At 38.2% G+C, this 18,789-nt stretch overlaps 1 protein-coding gene across 1 annotated transcript in view; it reads left to right on the top strand.

The window, feature by feature from the left end:
* Nucleotides 1–410: 410 nt before the first annotated feature.
* The window catches only part of LOC114053739 (alpha-tocopherol transfer protein-like), a 36,222-nt gene continuing 17,843 nt past the window's right edge, over nt 411–18,789 (top strand). Inside the window, exon 1 of the mRNA XM_027876881.1 lies at nt 411–676. Coding sequence (XP_027732682.1) covers nt 470–676 — 207 coding nt within the window. The 5' untranslated portion in view covers nt 411–469. The remainder of the gene's footprint in view (nt 677–18,789) is intronic.

The following is an 18,789-nucleotide window of genomic DNA, read 5'->3' as shown; positions in this document are numbered from 1 at the left end:
AACACCCCCATCAATGCACTTATACTCGGAATCCTTGCAATTTCTTTAGCAAAAAACAAGGCATTGAAGAGAAAGGTCCCATTGAAGTCATTTCCCTGTGAATGCAAGTGTGTGGAAACCGACTCAGCAAGCTGCCAACGATTTCCAGTGGGAGGCTGGGCAAAGACCCTTGAGCTGGGGCACTCCCCGTCTGGCACCGCGAGGGTAAAGAGAGTCCAAGCGCCATCCAAGAGACCCAGTTATGTAAGGGCAGCGCGGGCCCCGTCAGAGCCTCTGAGGGTGGGTTGTCCCGATTGGCAGCGGCTGCTGAAGGAGGAGCAGGTGATGGGTTGGCCGCAAAGGCAGCGGCACCGGCCGCCCTTTTCGTCCCTAAATTTGCAGCCACAGCTGCCTGTGGCTGGGCAGTCTCTGCTCTGCGTCCTGCAGCTCTGAGCCTGGAGCAGGAGCAGCCGTCGCGGGCGCCAGCATCATGGCTCTGGAGCGGTCCGAGCAGGGGCTCAGCGGGAAGCTCCTTAACGACCTACCGGACACCTCTCCGCTGCTGCAGCCCGGCATCAGCGAGCTGCGTCGGCGAGCAGAAGCGGACCGCGGCCAGAACTGGCCCATGCCCCTCACGGACGCTTTTCTGCTGAGGTTTCTGCGCGCCAGGGATTTTGACTTGGACCTGGCCTGGAAGGTAAGACTCGAGACTGCCGGGCGGGGACTAGAGGAAGTTGTCCAGTTCCTGGGAACAGAGGCTCCCTCCCAGATGCTCGCTGCCCTGCAGGCGGGGTCTGCATCCTTTGAATGCCTTAGCCTGGGGAGAAAGAAGAATTTGGAGTGGGACAGGAGATAAATCTTGGGAGAAGCGAAAATTCTCGGAGGGCATTTGTGGGAAATGGGTACTTTTCACGTATACAGGAGAAATCTGATCACTTATCTCTCTTGCTGTCCCAGGTGGGATTTTTAAATGGGTCTTACCCTTTTTTGTGTGTCGCGGACCTTTTGGCATTCTGGTGAAGTCAATGGACCCCTTCTCAGAATAAAGTTTTTAATTAATTGAAGGAAATGCTAAATTTCAGTTAGAGATTATTTAACATAGAGACTTATTTTTTTCTTGCTCAAATACCCCCTCCCAGTTCACCAACGAATCCTTCCATGAACCCCAAGTTAAGAACCCCTGCTTGAGATATGATTCTTACATTTACAGGTGGTTTCAGAATAATGCTGAAATGAGAATTTAATTTAATTTAGTTTAGTTTAATCTTTTTTTTTCCCCCAACAGCAATGATATTGGCTCTTGAAACCCCGTAATTTATCTAGGCTCAGGATTCTTAGAAAGAGGCACGTCTATGAGGAAGTTTGGGGGAAAGTTTTCCCACGTGCCAGAAGAGCAAGTGAATACTTGAATTTTATCCTGGGTGGTTATAGCAAAGCATTGAATTCCAATCAAAAAGTTGGTGGGAGTCAATGATATTAAAATTAAGAGAGAGCAGAGTTCCAAAAATGCTGATTACTTTGCACCATACTCTCATTTTCTGTGAATTTTTTTTTTTGTGAATGGCTAACAATATGAAAAGTGGGGTCAAGAGCTGGAGGGTTGCAAGCATTATAGATGGGTGAAAGGAATATTACGTCACTGGAAATAATGGACCTGAGTTTTCTTAATAGGAATCCTTAATGGGAATTCTTAATGGGAATGAGTAATTTCCTATTTTTTCTCTAGTATATTCTCAACAAATATTTTTGGAAGTTTATATTTAGCTATGGTAAAAGAAAAAAATAGCTGTGCGAATGTGTTTTGTAAGAGGGTAGAATAATATTTGCACAGAACATAGACATACTTTTATTTCCATGTAATGTCATATATCCTCTGCCATTATTTGTGTTAAACTTTGATTATGTTTTTTCTTATGGCTTAACAACTTGATTTGTCTCTTTTGTTTCTTCTTATTTCATTTTCGCTCTGCCAGTTAATTTTTGGTCCAGATCCATTAGTGACCATCACAGGAATATGTAGTGCTGAAGGAATGTTGACTATTGGAAGAGAGGAGTCAACTCATATGTAGCAGCAAAATTCCCCAGAGCTGTAGGAACCAGATTAAAATGTAATTGGTAAATGTTGAACAAAATAAATAAAAAATATAGTACAACATAGGTAATGCTAGTTTGTGGCTTTCTAAGCCAACATGTCGTTCCCTGGGAGCCATTTTTATTATTTTGAGTTTAATACCACTGGTAGGGCAGCTGGATTACAGAATATTAAAATATGTTTTCTAATGAGTCACATTCCCTCTGTGTCTTCCAAGGCATGGTAGCAAGGGGATGGTAAAAGGAATATAAAGAAAAGGAGAAGGGAGGATTTTCAGATTGACTGAAAGAAATATCCCATTGGGAAGTGATTAATTTCAAAGCTTCAAAGGGCGAAAACCTTTGAGATGGCATAAAAAGCACTAGATTGAGAGTCAAAAGACCTAGATTCTGGTTCTGGCTCCATTCTTAGCTTTGTAACACCAAGCAAGTCCCTTGATCTCTCTAATCCTCTTATCTAGAAAACTGAGGATAGTTAAGATGGTGTTGAAGATCTCTTCAAGGTCCCAGATCTTATGACTCTAAATCTGTTATGGATAGTTGGGCATCCTATCTCCTAGGGTTGATAGTAACTAAGGAATTATTTAAGTCAATTGCTTGCTGATCAGCCTGGAAAAAAAAAGAGATGAGTTTACACTTCCATTTCCCACACTCTTTGGTTTGTTAGACACCCCATGTCTCTCACTGGTACCCTGGAGACAAACATAGCTTAGGTTACAGCTCATGCCTAGGACTTCCTCACAAAAGGGAAAGGAAGAAAAGGTAGTCAGTGTGAAATACAAGGCAGGTATGTGGCAGGTAATTTATTTACACACAATGTTGAACATAAATGAGTCAGAGCATGCCTTAACAAAATGATTTAAAATTGGTTTGGTAGCTGCATAGTTAGTTAGATTTTTATGGGAGTCTGACTATTGAACCATCAGAATAAACAGAGCAATCTAAAAAACTACTTAATAAGTACTTTACATTTCACCTCAGCTTGATACTCTTTCCAAATCATTTCCAGTACAGTCTGCTCGTAAAATGACTAGGCTTGGACCAGTCTTTTTGTCCATGGTGACCCTCTTCAAGAGCACTGTAATAGTTATTGTCCTTACCCCCCTAGGCCAGGGGTTCTTAACCTTTTTGTGTGTGTCATGGACTCCTTTAACCATCTGGTGAAACTGACAGACCCCTTCTCAGAATAATGTTTTTTAAGTGAATAAAATAAAATACATAGGACTACAAAGGAAACCAATTTATTGAAATACAGTTATTACTTTTTTTAATGTTCATGGGCTATTCATAGTTGTTAGAACTCTCTCCCTTCTCAAAATATCTTGTATTTACTTTTTTATGTAATATTGTACCCTGCCTCACATCAACCCTCAGGGAAGAATATAAACTTTTTGAGACCAGGGACTACTTAATCTTTGCATTTGTAACATCTTGCTCCTGGTGCCGGGCCTAGTATGTAGTGTAGGCATTTAATAAATGATGTTTTAATTGAATTAAGTGGATGCTGGTGCAACTGAAAGAAATAGAGAAGTCAGAAGAAAGAGCAGATTTTTGGAAAATACTCATAAGTTTGGCATTTGAAGATGTTGAATTTGACATACCTGTCAGACATCCAGGTTGAGTTGTGCTGAAAGTAGTTGCAACTGTGATCTGTAGATCTAGAAAGGGTCACACATTTATGTGTGTATGTGTGTATATGTGTGTATGTATGTATGTGTATATATGTGTATGTTTGTATGCATATATAACAGGGGTGATCGAGGGAACTCCCAATTTGCTGATTGGATCTGGGCCAAAGGACTTAGATGTCATAGAAGAGAATTTGAAGAGAAAAGAGAGCACAGGGCTGGTAAACTTGGCAAACAGGTAGTGTACAGTGTAGTGAAAAGAACAGGGGCCAACATAGAAGACAGAGAAAAGGTAATTTAAGAAGGAAGAAGAACCAGGAGAATACAGAGTCTCTAAAGCCATGGGAGAAAAAGAGTATGCATGAGGAAATAGTTGTCAAGGGAAAGGAATAAGTATTTATATAGCACCTATTATGGCACTATCCTTAGCACTTTTTTCAAATATCTCTTATTATCCTCACATCAACCTTGCAAGGTAGGTGTTATTATCATCCCCACTGTACAGTTTAGGAAATTGAGGCAGACAGAGGTTGTGACTTTCCCAGGGTTATACACAGTTAATAAATGTCTGAGTAGAGATCTGAACTCAGATTTTTTTTGACTCCAGAGACGGCACTCTATCCACTACTGCACCACTAGCCCCTGCCAATTTTGTCAACAATATTAGGTGTTGTAGAGAGGCCAAAGAGAATGAGGGGAAGGGGAGTGGTGATAGGTGTGTTGTATTTGGTGAGTAGCTGCTCACTAATGACTTTTGAGAAGGCAAATTTAGTAGAATAGTAGGGGCTAAAGTCAGGTTGAGTATAGATCGTGGGGAAGTTGAAGGATGTACCGTAATACAGGCAACTTTATGAAGAAATTTGTTTGTGAAGGGGAAGAGAGAATAGTAGTTAGATGAGGTAGAAGAGTCAATAAAAGGCTTAAAAATACTTAGGATTGGGGATAAGAGAGAGAAAGGAGCCAATGGAGAGAAATTGATTAAAGATGTATGAAAGAGAAACCACATCAAAGAAGATGGGATCAAAATATGGACAGATCATCTGATCTTAGACTTTGAACGGGGAGGGGCCTCAAAGGTCTTCTAAACAAATGCTTTATTTTAGAAATGAAGAAACTGGAACCCAGATAGGTTAAATAACTTGTTCAAGGTCACATAGGTAGTAAGTGGCAATAGTACTAAGATTTAAATTTGCGGGACCCTGCCATGCCCTTGCAGCATACATTTAAAGATAAATTACCATTGCATTGATCTACATTTTGAGGTGGTAATAAAGAAAAATGATAGGAAAGGAAATGGTAACTGAAGGAAGACTTTTCTTGCATGCAACTTTAGCAACAAATAAATATTGTGTAAATGGTTTTCATGCACCTTCATGGTAGGGAATAGATTTAAAGGACGCCTAGTTAATGCCTTCCCCTTCAGCTCCTCTTCATTTTACAAAGGAAGAAAAGCAAGGCCCAGAGTGGTTAAATGAGTTGCCCAAGGTTATATTTGGTAGCAAATAGGAACCTGGAATTTTTAATCCAGGTCCTCTGACTCCAAATAACTAGCATTTATTATAGTGTTTAGGAGCAGCTCGGTGGTACAGTAGATAGAGCCCTGGGCCTGGAGTCAGGAAGACTCATCTTTGTGAGTTCAAATCTGGCCTCAGACACTTGCTAGCTGTGTGACCCTGGGCAAATCACTAAACCCTGTTTGCCTCAGTTTCCTCATCTGTAAAATGAGCTAGAGAAAGAAATGGCAAACTATTTCAGTATCCTTGCCAAGAAAACTCCACATGGAGTCACAAAAATCTAACGCAACTAAAATGACAAAAAAAAACCAACTCTGTTATATTTTCTGCATGATTTATTTAATTAATCCAAAAAGAGGGCTAAAAAAATGTGACATGAGAGTACATTTGCTATTGTACTATATCTTCCAGGAAGCAACTGGTTAATTTTAAGCAAGTACTGTGTTGCAAATCAACTGGAAATGAATCAAGGCCTTTGAATGGTTCTCTTTGCTTTTCTGTGAAGGAGAGGAAAAGGGAAAGGGTGAAAGTTTGACAACAGCTTTGTTTTTCTTTTCTTTCCCTGTCTCCCTATACCTCTTAGTAAGTAATTAGAACATATTGATTGCTTGAAGATTTTTTTTAAATATTGCAGTTAAATTAAAATATCAAGGAATCACATTTAATCATGAATACTATTTGATTGATAAAGTGTTACTATAATTAAGTGTTCTTCACTACAATTTGAAACAATTTTATAGTCCTCAGGATATATGGGAAGCTCTGTTGACCATTATTTACATAGCCCCTCCCAAGCTTGATAATTAAGTAATTCTCCTGCCCTACTTTTTTCTAGCATTTTCAGCTCTAGTGTCTTCAACATTTTCCCACAGAACTAAATTTCCAATCCTCTGTTTTCCATACAGCCTTTCCAAACAGTTCATATTTTGCTTACCTAAACTGCCCTCTTTCGTATATTCCTCCTTAACTAGAAATCTTCTATTTAAATAGATTAGACTTTCTGTTATATTTGAGTGATTTCACAGAGTAGTATGGTAATATCTTCATGTACAAAGTATAAATAACTAAAACAAAATGACATTTTAAGTGATTGTTTACTTATTTTTCATCATAGCAAAGAGGCTTCACAATAAAGGATATTCATGCAATGCCAATATTTTTCTCCCTTTGTGCCTGTTCACTGAATTATTTGAAAGTTGCTGAATAGTGGTCAATAATTTATTTGCTTAAACTAGAGCTTTATATCTAGCAATTATTGGAAAAGAAAACATATTGCAGACTAGACTTCTCCATTTGTAGAAGCAAAGTATCAGCAATGGTGTGTACTGTGTACTCAGTAGTTTGAAAAAAGGCAGCATGGCTGGTGGAGGTACCCCATTACTTTGTTTCTAATTCTGTGCTAGATCTTATGCTGTTGGTCACTATTTTGGCCTGTCTCCACTTTTCACTTTGAAAAATAAGGTTACCTTGTAACAAAGCCAACTGAATTTTTCCCTAGAAACAAATGTTATAATTGGAGATCACATCCTTGATAAAGGATTCTATTTCAAGTAAATTGTAGAGTCATTTGAGAAGATTAAGGCCATTCGACATGAGCTCCTTTACCTTCCCTCCTCTATTCCTTTTTTTTAAAAAATAATTTGATTTATTTTTAGTTTTGAACATTCACTTCCATAAGATTTTGAGTTTTAAATTTTCTCTCCCTCCTACATCCCCCCCCCCACAGCAAACAATCTGATATAGGCTCTCCATATACATTCATGTGTTAAGCATATTTTCCCATTAGTCATGATGCAAAGAACAATTAGAACTAATGGAAGGAACCACAAGAATGAAGCAATAAAACAAAGCAACAAAGGGCAAGGAGAGCAAATAGTGTGCTTCCATCTGCATTCAGACTCCATATTTCTTTCTTTGGGTGTGGATAGCAATTTCTATCATGAAAATTTTGGAGTTGTCTTAGATTCTTGCATCACTACGGAGAGTCAGGTCTGTCAAAGTCAGTCATCCCATAATATGGCTGTTACTGTGTACAATGTTCTTTCCTGGTTCTGCTCATTTCACTCTGCATCAGTTCATGTAAGTCTTTCCAAGTTTTTTTTGAAATCTGCCTGCTCATCATTTTTTATAGCACAATAGTATTCCATTACATTCATATACCAAAGTTCCCTCCTCTATTCTTTTCAACTTGACACCTCCCTCTCTTGAGACAATGAAGGGGAAAACAGATGATGTTGATCCAGCTTGTATAGACCTTGTTGTTGTTTATCCTTCATTTTTGAAGAGGATCAATGATGTCTTGATTTGGGTGTGAATTAAGTGAGGCAGAGTTGCACAAAGTCATCAGCCTTACTCTCTCTTCCAGAGTCATCAAAGTCCAGTGGCAATACAAAGTCAAGACAGCTGGCTATGGCCCAGGATGCAGTGAATGACCTTGGCATCTTCAATGCCTGACTAAGTTCTAAGCACTCCATAGTACCCGCTTCAACTGCCTTCATGGCCCTTGAAACAAATTGTTTTCATCTGCCCATTCTGCTGAGAGGAGCCTTCATATGCTTGGGGTAGATATCCCTCTAGCTCACTAATGAGTTTGAGGCCCATCTGTTTCCCTCAACTTGGTTTAGCCTGTTTGCCAAGAAAGTTGATCAGGATGTGGCCACTGAGCATGCTACGGCTTCTTGGAGCTGTAGATGAGAGTTGAGTGCCAAGTAGACACCAAAGATGGATAAACAGCCCTGAAAAAGACTTGACAAGCCCTCGAACCAGAGATGCTAGTCTTCCCTGAACACCCCATACATCCTGGCTATACCTTACATCTCCAAATTTTATTTCTGTACCATAAGAAGGACAACTAGGTGGCACAGTAGATAGCACTTGGGGGCTGGAGTCAAGAAGACTCATCTTCTTATGTGGCTCTGGGCAAATTACTTAACCCCTGTTTCCTCATCTATAAAATGAGCAAGAGAAGGAAATGGCAAACCACTCCAGTATCTTTGCCAAGAAAGCCCCAAATAGGGTCACAAAGAGTTGGACACAACACTATAAGAAACTGTATGACTTACTATGTTTATATATATATATGTACATATATATATTATATTTGTGCTAAGGGAAGATTTCTTTATACATATATGGTATGGTGGTCTAGCAGAAGCTGACAGACATATAATGCCCTGAAAGATTTCTGTATTCCCCTTCATTGCTCAGAGTTTCACAACATCATTATAGTATATATTAGTTTATTTAACTTGCATAATTTGGGAGTGAGGTTAATTCTCATTAAATGTAATACTGTGATTGAAAAAACTCTTTCTTAGCCTGAAGGTAGCATCTGTTTTATTTTTGTCTTCTTTTTTTTAATTTTATTTTAATTTTTAGGCAATTGGGGTTAAGTGACTTGCCCAGGGTCACACAGCTAGTAAATGTCAAGTGTTTGGTCTGAGGCCGAATTTGAACTCAGGTCCTCCTGACTTCAGGGCCGATGCTCTATCCACTGTGCCACTTGGCTACCCCTACTTTTGTCTTCTTTATCCCAAATATTGTGCCTGGCACATAGTAGATACTTAATAAATGCTTGTTAATTGATTAGTATTCATTTCATTTTCCTCTGATAACAGCTGGAGTTATTTTGATGCATCATGCTATAGGATCACAGATTTAGAACTAAAATCAACTTTACAGATCATTGAATTTATCTAATCTGTTATATCCTCCTGCCCCAAAGCAGGCCTTGTAGCCATTTCTCCAGGCCTTTTTCCCACCTGTCTTGCTGCTTCCACCCTGAACTAATACCAGGAACCAAATTTCTAGAATCTATAGCCTCACTCCCTGGAAGTCCAACTATCCACAAAGACCATCTTCCCTAAAACTATGTACATACTCTTATCCTTTATACTTCAAATCATTATTATCATTGCTTCTGGAAAAATTGTGCCAGTTGACTTCCCTATGGCACTGTTTCCCATCCCTTTGACTCCCTAGATTTAAACTTTTTTTTTCCTTAGCCATCATTCTCAGTCAAATATTAATTAAGCACTTAATCAATGCCAGGCATTGTGAAAAGTATTAAGGATACAAAAAAAGGGGGGGCAAAAAACAGTGTCTTTTTTCAAGGAGCTATGTCTAATGGGAGAGACAACATGCAAACAACTATGTATGAACAAGCTATATACAGGATAAACTGGAAATAATAAAAAGGAGACATAGAATTAAGGGGGGGTTGGAAAAGACTCCCTGTAAAAGATGGGATTGTGGATGGGGATGGAAGGAAATGAGGGAAATCGAGAGGTGGATATGAGGAGGGAGTTAGGAAGGGGCTAGTTAATGAATGCCTTTGAGTGATAAGTGGAGGATTTTATATTTGATCCTAGAGGTCATAAGGAGCCATTGGAGTCTATTGCATAGGAAGGTAACACAGTCAGACCTGTACTTCAGCTGAGTGGAGGACAGGGATAGATTTGAACCTGGTGAAATTAATCCACTTATCTTTGGCACTTCCACTTTGGGGCTGAGCCTGGGTGCACCAAGCCCCAGGTTATTACAGTAGGCCAGATGTAGCAGAATGAGAGCCTGAATAAAGGTAGTGGCAATGTCAAAGGAGAGAAGGGGGCATATACAAGAGGTGTTATGAAGATGAAATTGACAGACCTTGGCAACAGGTTAGATATGGGGGTAAGAGAGAGTGAGTAGTAAAATATGCCATCTAGGTTTTGAGCCTTGGTGCATGAGAGAGTGCTGGTACTGTCAACAGTTATAGGAAGAGAGTTTTTGTTTTTGTTTGTTTGTTTTTTTAAAGGTAGAAGTCAAAGATGGGGGGGGAATGGGAACAAATGCTGAGATTTAGGGAAGAGTAATGACAGTGGAGGTCAAGCCAACTTGCTCACACATGTGCCTTTTGCCTGGGGAGGGCTGTAATAGCCTAGCAATGCTACCTCCATTGTGAGAAACCCAACAGACTTTGTTTCAGTACTAAATACAAAGGAAGGGAAGAAAAGAGACATAGGTTGGTATGTGCCTGCAATCTCAGTTGAGGAAGATGATCACTGAAGATGAGAAGGAGGTGAGGCTGCTGACAAAATCACTTCCAGCTGCCTCCTGCTCACAGGAAGTCAGGTAGTGTTCGGGAGACACTCAATTGGCCTGTGGTCATGACATTCATCAGCCCACTGTAAGCAGTTGCCTCTTTCATGAATGAAGTTCCTTTTGTTCAGCTCCTGGCTAAAAGGATCCAAGAACTGTGGTTCTAGGTTGTTGCCCCGCCCTCCTGCTTGGGTGATTAGAAGAGGACTAGATGAGGGTCGTGGCCTGAGATTCTTAGTGGATGCTTTTATTTGACCATAATTAAGTTTCTTTTGCTACTTTGAGTACATATTTTATAAAAGTAATGACCTTGGTGAGATGATTCAATAAGAAACAGGAAGAAGTGCAAAATAGACTTAGAACTGGAAGAATCCTTAGAGGCTTTATTCCATTATTTGACAGATGGAGAAACTAAAGCTTTGAGAAGTGAAATAACTTATCTGAGGTCTCACAGGCCATGAGTGGTAGAGCCAGGATTTAGTTCTGTGAGTCCAGGTACAGTACTCTTTACATTGATGAAAGAATAGTCAGTAGCAAAGGGGGATGGGTGGATGGAATAAGCTTTTATTAAACACCTACAGTGACTAGAGCTCTGGGTCTGGAAGCAGGAAGACCTGAATTCAAATGCAGCCTCAGACACCTACTAGCTGTGTGACCCTGGGCAAGTCACTTAACCCTGTTTGCCTCAGTTTCTTCATCTGTAAAATGAGCTGGGGAAGGAAGTGGCAAACCACTCTAGGCAAACCACAAAAAGTCAGACATGATTGAAACGACTGAACAAAAATAACTTAGGCAATTAGGGTTAAGTGACTTGCCCAGAGTCACATAGCTAGTAAGTGTCAAGTGTTTGGTCTGAGGTCAAACTTAACAATAACAAGCTAGTTTAGTAACCTTGCAAAAAAAAATTAAGTCTAGTCAGATAGTACCTTTTCTTGATGAAGCTATACTGACTTTGTGATCACTCCTTCCTTTTCTAGATATTCACTGAATATATGTTTAATAATATTTTCTAGAATTTTGCCATGAATCAGTCAGGTTCACTGATCTATATAGTTTTTAAGCTCTATTCTCTCCTTTTTTGAAAATAAACCCTATTTTATTTTACATGTTTATCAGTGTCATAGATAAATGTACAGATATCATGCTTATCAAATTTACACATTATACAAAGCGATAATGGATGACTAACACACTGAACATTCAGAATTATATTGACAAGCCAGAACATCAAAACTGAATCTAATTAGCTAAAATTTATTGAGGTAAAAAAATCAAGATGGGGTAGGCATGTTGAGACAGAATTTCATCTGTAAAGTAACTGAGAATTTCAGTAGACTTTAAGATCAATATGAGTCAGCAGTATATCATGGTACCCAAGAAAGAAATCTTAGATCATGTGAAGAGAAGCATAGCATCTGGAAACAAAAAGGTGATATTATCATTATTCTCTGTCCTGGTCTTGAAAACTGTACTTGGGGTATTGTGTTCAGTTCTAGGTGCCAATTTTTTACTTTGTATTTCTTCTGTTTTTTTTTAAATAAATATTATTGATGCCTTTTATGTTTATATGTATTTACATGTTATATGTTTAGTCATTTCTGGATATTTCCTACTCTGTTCCTTCCACCCTTAAACCCTCTTTCCCATCAAACCCTCTCATAACAAAGAAAAATAGTTAAGCCAAGACAACTAATTACAATGACCATATTTGCCAATGTATGCAACATTCTGTTCCCTTAGCCCTTTGCATTTCTACAAAGAAGAGAAACTGATTGCAGTTTTTTACATCTTTGCTAATTTTCTGGAGATGAGGTGAAACTTTAGGGTTCTTTTAATTTGCATTTTTCTTATTAATTACTTAGAATTTAATTTCATATAATATTTTTAAGGGTAGAAAAGAACAAAACAAAACAAAACCGATTTGGAATAATTGGACCAGATATCCTGGCTCTGCCTGTAATTATCTATAGGACCTTGGGCAAGTTATTTTAAAAATTTATTTGCTCTATAGGTGATTGTCTTTAGCTTTTCTCTAGATTCTCAACTCATTTCAAGCTTTGCATCAGTAGAGTACGATGCTACATATGTATTATCTTGTTTGCTTTCCTTGGCTCCATCTTCTACATATCTTTTAAATATTTGAGTTGATTGATTGATTTCCTATCCACTAATCCAAATAGGCTTTTTTAGGCAATTTTCCTTTTCTTCCTCATATGAATTGTTTCTCTTTATGTTTTCAAAATTTCATTGTTGGGAAGAGTTGTTTTTGTTGTTGTTCATTTGTTTCAGTTGTGTCTGACTCTTTGTGATTCCATTTTGGGTTTTCTTGGCAAAGATACTGAATTGATTTGCCATTTTTTTTTCTTCAGCTCATTTTTACAAATGAATAAACTGAGGCAAATGGAGTTAAGTGACTTGCCCAGGCTCACACAAAGTAAGTGTCTAAGGCCAGATTTGATCTCAGAAAGATGAAGCTTCCTGACTCCAGGCCTGGCACTCTGTCCACTGGAAAGCTGGATTTGACATCAGAGAACCTGGCTTCAAATTCTTGTTTTAACATTCAGCTACCTGTGTAATCTTGGGCTAGCCACTTAATCTCATACAGCCTTAGTTTCTTCATCTGTAAAATGAGAGGATTGAATTTGATTTCCTCAAGGATCCCTTCCAATTCTCAATCTGTCATACTATAGGACCTTCCTATTTCATCCTTGATTTCTGACTTTGTCTAGATCTCCAACAGCCTTTCAGACATCTCAAACTGAATGTCCAGAAGACATCTTAAACTAAAAGTATCCATGACAGAACTAGTTGTCCTTCCCCCTAAACCCTCCTTCCTTCCAAATTTCCCTGTTGCTGTTGAGGGCACTACCATCCTGCCAGTCCCCTAGGTTCACAATTTAGATATCATCCTTGAGACTTCGCTACCTCTCACCAACACTGCCTTCCCCAATATTTAATCTGTTGCCAAGGCCTATTGATTTTATCTTTGCAACATCTCTCAAATATGCCACCTTCTCTCCTCTGTCACAGTCACCATCCTGGTTCAGGACCTCATCACCTCACACATGGACCATTAAAATAGTCCACTGATGGGTCTTCTGCCTCAAGTCTCTCCCCATTCCAACCCATCCTCCATTTAGCCACCGAAGTAATTTTCCTAAAGCACAGGTCTGATCATGTAACCATTCTCCTCCGTCTCCCAATAAACTTAGTGCATCTCTATTACCTCCAGGATCAAATGTAAAATCCTCTTTTTTGGCATCCAAAGCCCTTCATAACCTAACTCCTCCTACCTTTCCAGAGTTCTTACACCTTACTTCCCAACACATACTCTTCCATTCAGTGACACTGGCCTCCAGGAGATTCCACAAACAAGATACCCGGCTCTGGGCATTTTCTCTGGTTCTCCCCCATGGCTGCCATGTTCTCCCTCCTTATCTCTGCCTTTTGGCTTCCTTGACTCCTTCCAAGTTCTGACTAAAATCCCACCTTCTACAGGAAACTTTCCCCAACCTTTCTTAATTCTAGTGTTTTTCTTCTGTTAATTATTTCCTATATTTTATTTATACATATTTGTTTGTTGTCTCCCTCAAGGACAGGAGCTACCTTTTTTTATTTTCTTTGTATTTCTAATGCTTAGCATAGTGTCTGGTGCATAGTAAGCACTTAATAAATGCTTATTGAGGGCAGCTAGGTGGCACAGTAGATAGAGCACCAGCCCTGAAGTCAGGAGGACCTGAGTTCAAGTCCGTCCTCAGACCAAACACTTGACACTTACTAGCTGTGTGACTCTGGGCAAGTCACTTAACCCTAATTGCCTAAAACAAACAAATAAATGCTTATTGATTTTTTAATAGAATTTGTTTCCAAGTTGTTTATGTTTTATTTTTTTTAAATAAAAATTTATTTTTCCTCAATTACATGTAAAAACAATTTTTAACATTCATTTTTTTTAAGTTTTGAGTTCCAAATTCTATCCCTCCTTCCCTTCCTTCCCCAGTCCTTGAGATGGTAAGCAATCTGATATAGTTTATACATGTGCAATCATGTAAAACATTTCCATATTAGTCATTTTGTGCAAGAAAACTCAAGAAAGGAAGGAAGGAAGCAAAGAAATGAACAAACAAAGAAGGATGGTATGCATCAGTCATATTCAGGCAATATCAGTTCTTTCCCTGGAGACAGAGAGCATTTTTCTTTATGAGTCTTTTGGGATTGTCTTAGATCATTGTATTGCTGAGACTAGCTAAATCATTCACAATTCTTCATTATACAGTATTGCTGTACAGTGTTCTGGTTCTGTTCACTTCACTTTGTATGATTGATGGGCTTTTTAAAAAATTTTATCAATGTTGGTTTCTTTTTCAAAGTTCATTGTTACTACCTCCCCCCCCACTTCTGTAACAAATAAATACAGTTGAGCAAAACAAATCAGCATATTGGCCATGTCTGAAAATGTATTCTTTATTCCATGCCTGTTGTCTACACTAACCCTTTTCTTAACTGACTTTCTCTTTAGAATTTTAGTCAGTGGGATCCTGTCTATACTTTTTTTTTTTAGGCAATTGGGGTTAAGTGACTTGCCCAGGGTCACACAGCTAGTAAGTGTTAAGTGTTTGGTCTGAGGCCAAATTTGAACGCAGGTCCTCCTGACTTCAGGGCCAGTGCTCTATCTACTGCACCACCTAGCTGCCCCACTGTCTATACTTCTGAGCACTCTGAAATCTGCTTTTCAAAAACCTAGATTATATGTCAGACTGTTCTCAGCTTTCCTCTATCACAAAGTCTAAAATAAAATGGTTGCTTTCCTCCAAGATTCCCATTATTTCTGCTAGTTTCTCTTTGTTGGTAAGAATCAAATTAAGAATAGAATTTTCCCCTGTGAGTTCCTACCCATTTTAAAAGATACATTCAGCTCCTTTACCCCCTCTGATAATATTTTGCTAATTTCACTTCTTTCTTTAATAAGTCTGTCTATTCACTGGGGCAGCTAGGTGGTGCAGTGGATAGCACACCAGCCTTAAAATTAGGAGGACCTGAGTTCAAATCCAACCTCAGACCAAACACTTGACATTTACTAGCTGTGTGACCCTGGGCAAGTCACTTAACCTCAATTGCCTAAAAAAAGTAAGAAAAATAAATAAATAAGTCTATTCATTTTTATTTTGCCTTGAGAGAATTCTAGTTTTATTTCAGGTACTTTTGTTGATGGTGTTTGAGAGCTCTGAAAGATATTCAGATTAAATAAAACATAGTCCCTGCCCTCCTAGAATTCTACTGGGGTGTCTTTGAGAATGGGGTGGGGTGATATGTTCTACACAAATAACTATAATAGTAATGGTACTTGTTAAGGACACAAGTGATATGCAAGGAAAAGAGAGGGAAAGAATCATTAGACTCAGGATCAAAGAGGTTTTTAATAGAAAAGATGACATTTGAACTGTTTCTTAATGGATGGGTAAGATATCAATCAACAAGCATTTATTAAATGCTTACTATGTACCAGATGTCATAAGGACATGATAGAGAAGTCCAGAGGATTGAAGCCTGGTAGGAAATGAAGAGATGACAGGCCTGAGCACCCTCCTTCAATGGAGGTTCTTGAAATAATCTTCCCCTTTCCAATCAGAGAGGGACAACAGTGGCAGAGCATACCGACAAGGTCTGAGTTCCCGGGTTGATATGATGTTCCAGAGTGTGATGAACCATGGATTTCATCTAATTTTAACATGGGCTCATGTCAAAGAAAAACTACTAATAATATACATTCTGTTTAAGGCACACATCTGCCAGAAACAAAGTAGAATCTAGAGGAGTACAGCCTGGTAGAAAATAAATTTTCAAAAGGCAAAGATTTGCAATTTTGCAATTTGCATTCCACTTTTATGGATCATAGCGAACATAGGAAGTATGTGTATGCAGTAGTGCATTTTAGCTATAGTGTGCAGTTTGTGCAAGGGAATAAAGTGAGATAAAGCTGGAAAGATAATGTAGTGTCAGATTTATGGAGAGCCTTGAATGCTAAATTAAGTAGTATGACTTTTAATTCAAGAAAGAAAAATCTCAAGTAGTAGAATCAAATCTTCCCATGAGGAATATATATTTGGCAACTATGGAATAATACTGAGGTCAGAAAATAATTTGTGGGGCTATTGCAACAGTATAAGCCTGTGGTAATGAGGGTACTAGAGTAGAAATAATAGGAATAGAAAAGAGGAGGTGGAGGTGGCCAATAGGTGAAATGGAACATGAATCCATAACTTATTAACTGATGTAAGAGGAAAGCAGAGGGAAGAGTCCAAGATAGCCCCAAGGTTATAAACCTGGGAAGCAAAATGAAAGTTACTACAGACAGAAAAAGGGAAATCAGAAAGGGGTAGCAGACTTTGAGGGAAATATAATAATTATCCTCATAATTTAACTGCTTTTTCTCTGTTGTATCCCGTGCCCCTACTAGCCCCTAAACAAGTATTTCTTTATTTATTTAACTTTCTTACTGTTTGTTTCTTAATTCATTAGTTTGTTTATTTCTGTTGTCTCTCATGTTATAAGGTTAGCTTTCTCAGTTGTCTTTGTTCTCCAAAGGACAAAGAAATATATGAGTTGGATGGGAGGGGAGATGCTCAGGTAAATAGCTATGCTTATTAGGTTAGCACAAAAGTTAGAAATCACATGAATAGACAATGACTACAACAATGTAAATGGAAAGAACCACCACCACAAAACAATAAAAATTAAATGCTATAAAATGACAAAGAATGAGCTAGGCCCCAAAGAAGAAATGAGAACACCCTTTTCCCCACCCTTTGCAGAAGTGGGAAGTCCACAGATGTGGAACATTGCATATCATCAGATTTTTTTTTTATGTTTTCCTGACTTTTTTTCTTTTCTTTTTTCTTTAAAAAAATCTTTATTATATGGGACACAAAGACAAAAACGAAATCTTTCTTGCCCTCAAGGAGCTACTTTCTATGTACGAGAGAAAATGTATACATATAACAATATATAAGCTATGTACATATAAAATTAATACAAAGTCATTTGTGGGTTATTAGCAGCTAGAAGGATCAAGAAAAACCTCATGGTGGAGGTGATATTTGAACTGAGCTTTGAAGAATACTGGGGTTTCTGAGAGGCAGAGGTGAGGAGTTTGTACATTCCAAATATGGACTACAACCTGTGCAAAGAAAATATGAGTCCATCACCCATGAACCATGGGTTACATCTAATTTTAACATAGGTTCACTTCAAAAAAAAACTATTAATAATGTACTTTGTGCTTTAGGTACGAATCTACCAGAAACTGTCTTATTTAATTTAACATTTTTCTATATCTAAGAATTTTCTGTCTTACAGAGGAATGACCAATTGTGTTCCTTCTCCCTTCTCCTCCCTGCCCACCGCTGTCCCCACCGTGCCCTTTTATATGAACTTCTAAGCTCCAAGACAAAATGGAAGTAATGTCTCTAAGAATCTTGAACAAGGAAAAGGTACAATTTGGGGTTATGATTTCAGAACCGTAGTCACCACTCATTTCCTTCCCAAACTATTACTCCCTGGGATTTCAAGTGTTTCCTCCCAGCAATTAATATTGATCATTATCAACATGGTAAACTTTTCTGAATGCAAAAGGGTGAGTCATAGCATCTTGGCTTCCAGAGATGGTGAAAGAGTAGATATCCTTTAGATGGGACAATAGCCTAGTCACTTCAGTAAGTGGGGGCTTTGATCTTAACCAGACTGGAGTTAAGTTTGGTTATCACCCTTAATCTATTAAAATCAAAATTAGGTAATCTTCTTTAGGGTGGAATGGTGAGGGAGGGAGAAAAAAAAAGTTCACAGCAGAAAACAAAAGAAAATTTGGAAGCACAGAAAAGCAGGTAGCTTTGAAAATGATGCATAGTACTTATTATATAGTTGTTTTTTTTTTAAAGCAAACAGAAATGGAAATTCATGGTTTTATATTGAGTCCTCTTTTTATGTTGTGCTGGGTACATGGAAATGTTCTTTTTTATCTTTTTGTATGTAAGTTCATAATTAATTAAAAAGAGAACAAAACACTAAAAAATCAAATTTAAAGTTACTTCATAGATTTGTCTCTTCACATGAGGTACTCTCAAATTGTGGATTAACTTTGAGTTATTTATTTTCTGTTTTTGTTTTCATGCTTTCTGCTGCTTCTTTCAAAGCCTGTGTTTAGAGAAAAGTGACTTGGATTAATAAATGCAGTAATGTCATTTGTAGCCCTGTTTAAAATTATAGTTACATTTTTAAAGCCTTAAAGTCTTAGCTTTTGTTCTACCTACTTTCCTAAAGGGCAAAGTCTGGAAAGGGCTTTAGGATGGAGAAAATATTACATCTTAATATTTTCAGTTGAACTAAAAAGAAGGTTTTTAATGTGCTTCCACAGGGGAAACACCTTGTTGGAAGTGAGCTACCTTAGCCATTACTTTGCTGTATTGAATCAAACCTTTTTTCATAGTAAACAAACAGTAAAC

The sequence above is a fragment of the Vombatus ursinus genome, unplaced genomic scaffold (assembly GCF_900497805.2).
Source record: "Vombatus ursinus unplaced genomic scaffold, bare-nosed wombat genome assembly UNPS02014812.1, whole genome shotgun sequence".
In the NCBI taxonomy this organism is placed as follows: Eukaryota; Metazoa; Chordata; class Mammalia; order Diprotodontia; family Vombatidae; genus Vombatus; species Vombatus ursinus.
Note: the sequence above shows the minus strand (reverse complement) of the source record. Positions and strands in the feature narration are given on the sequence as shown.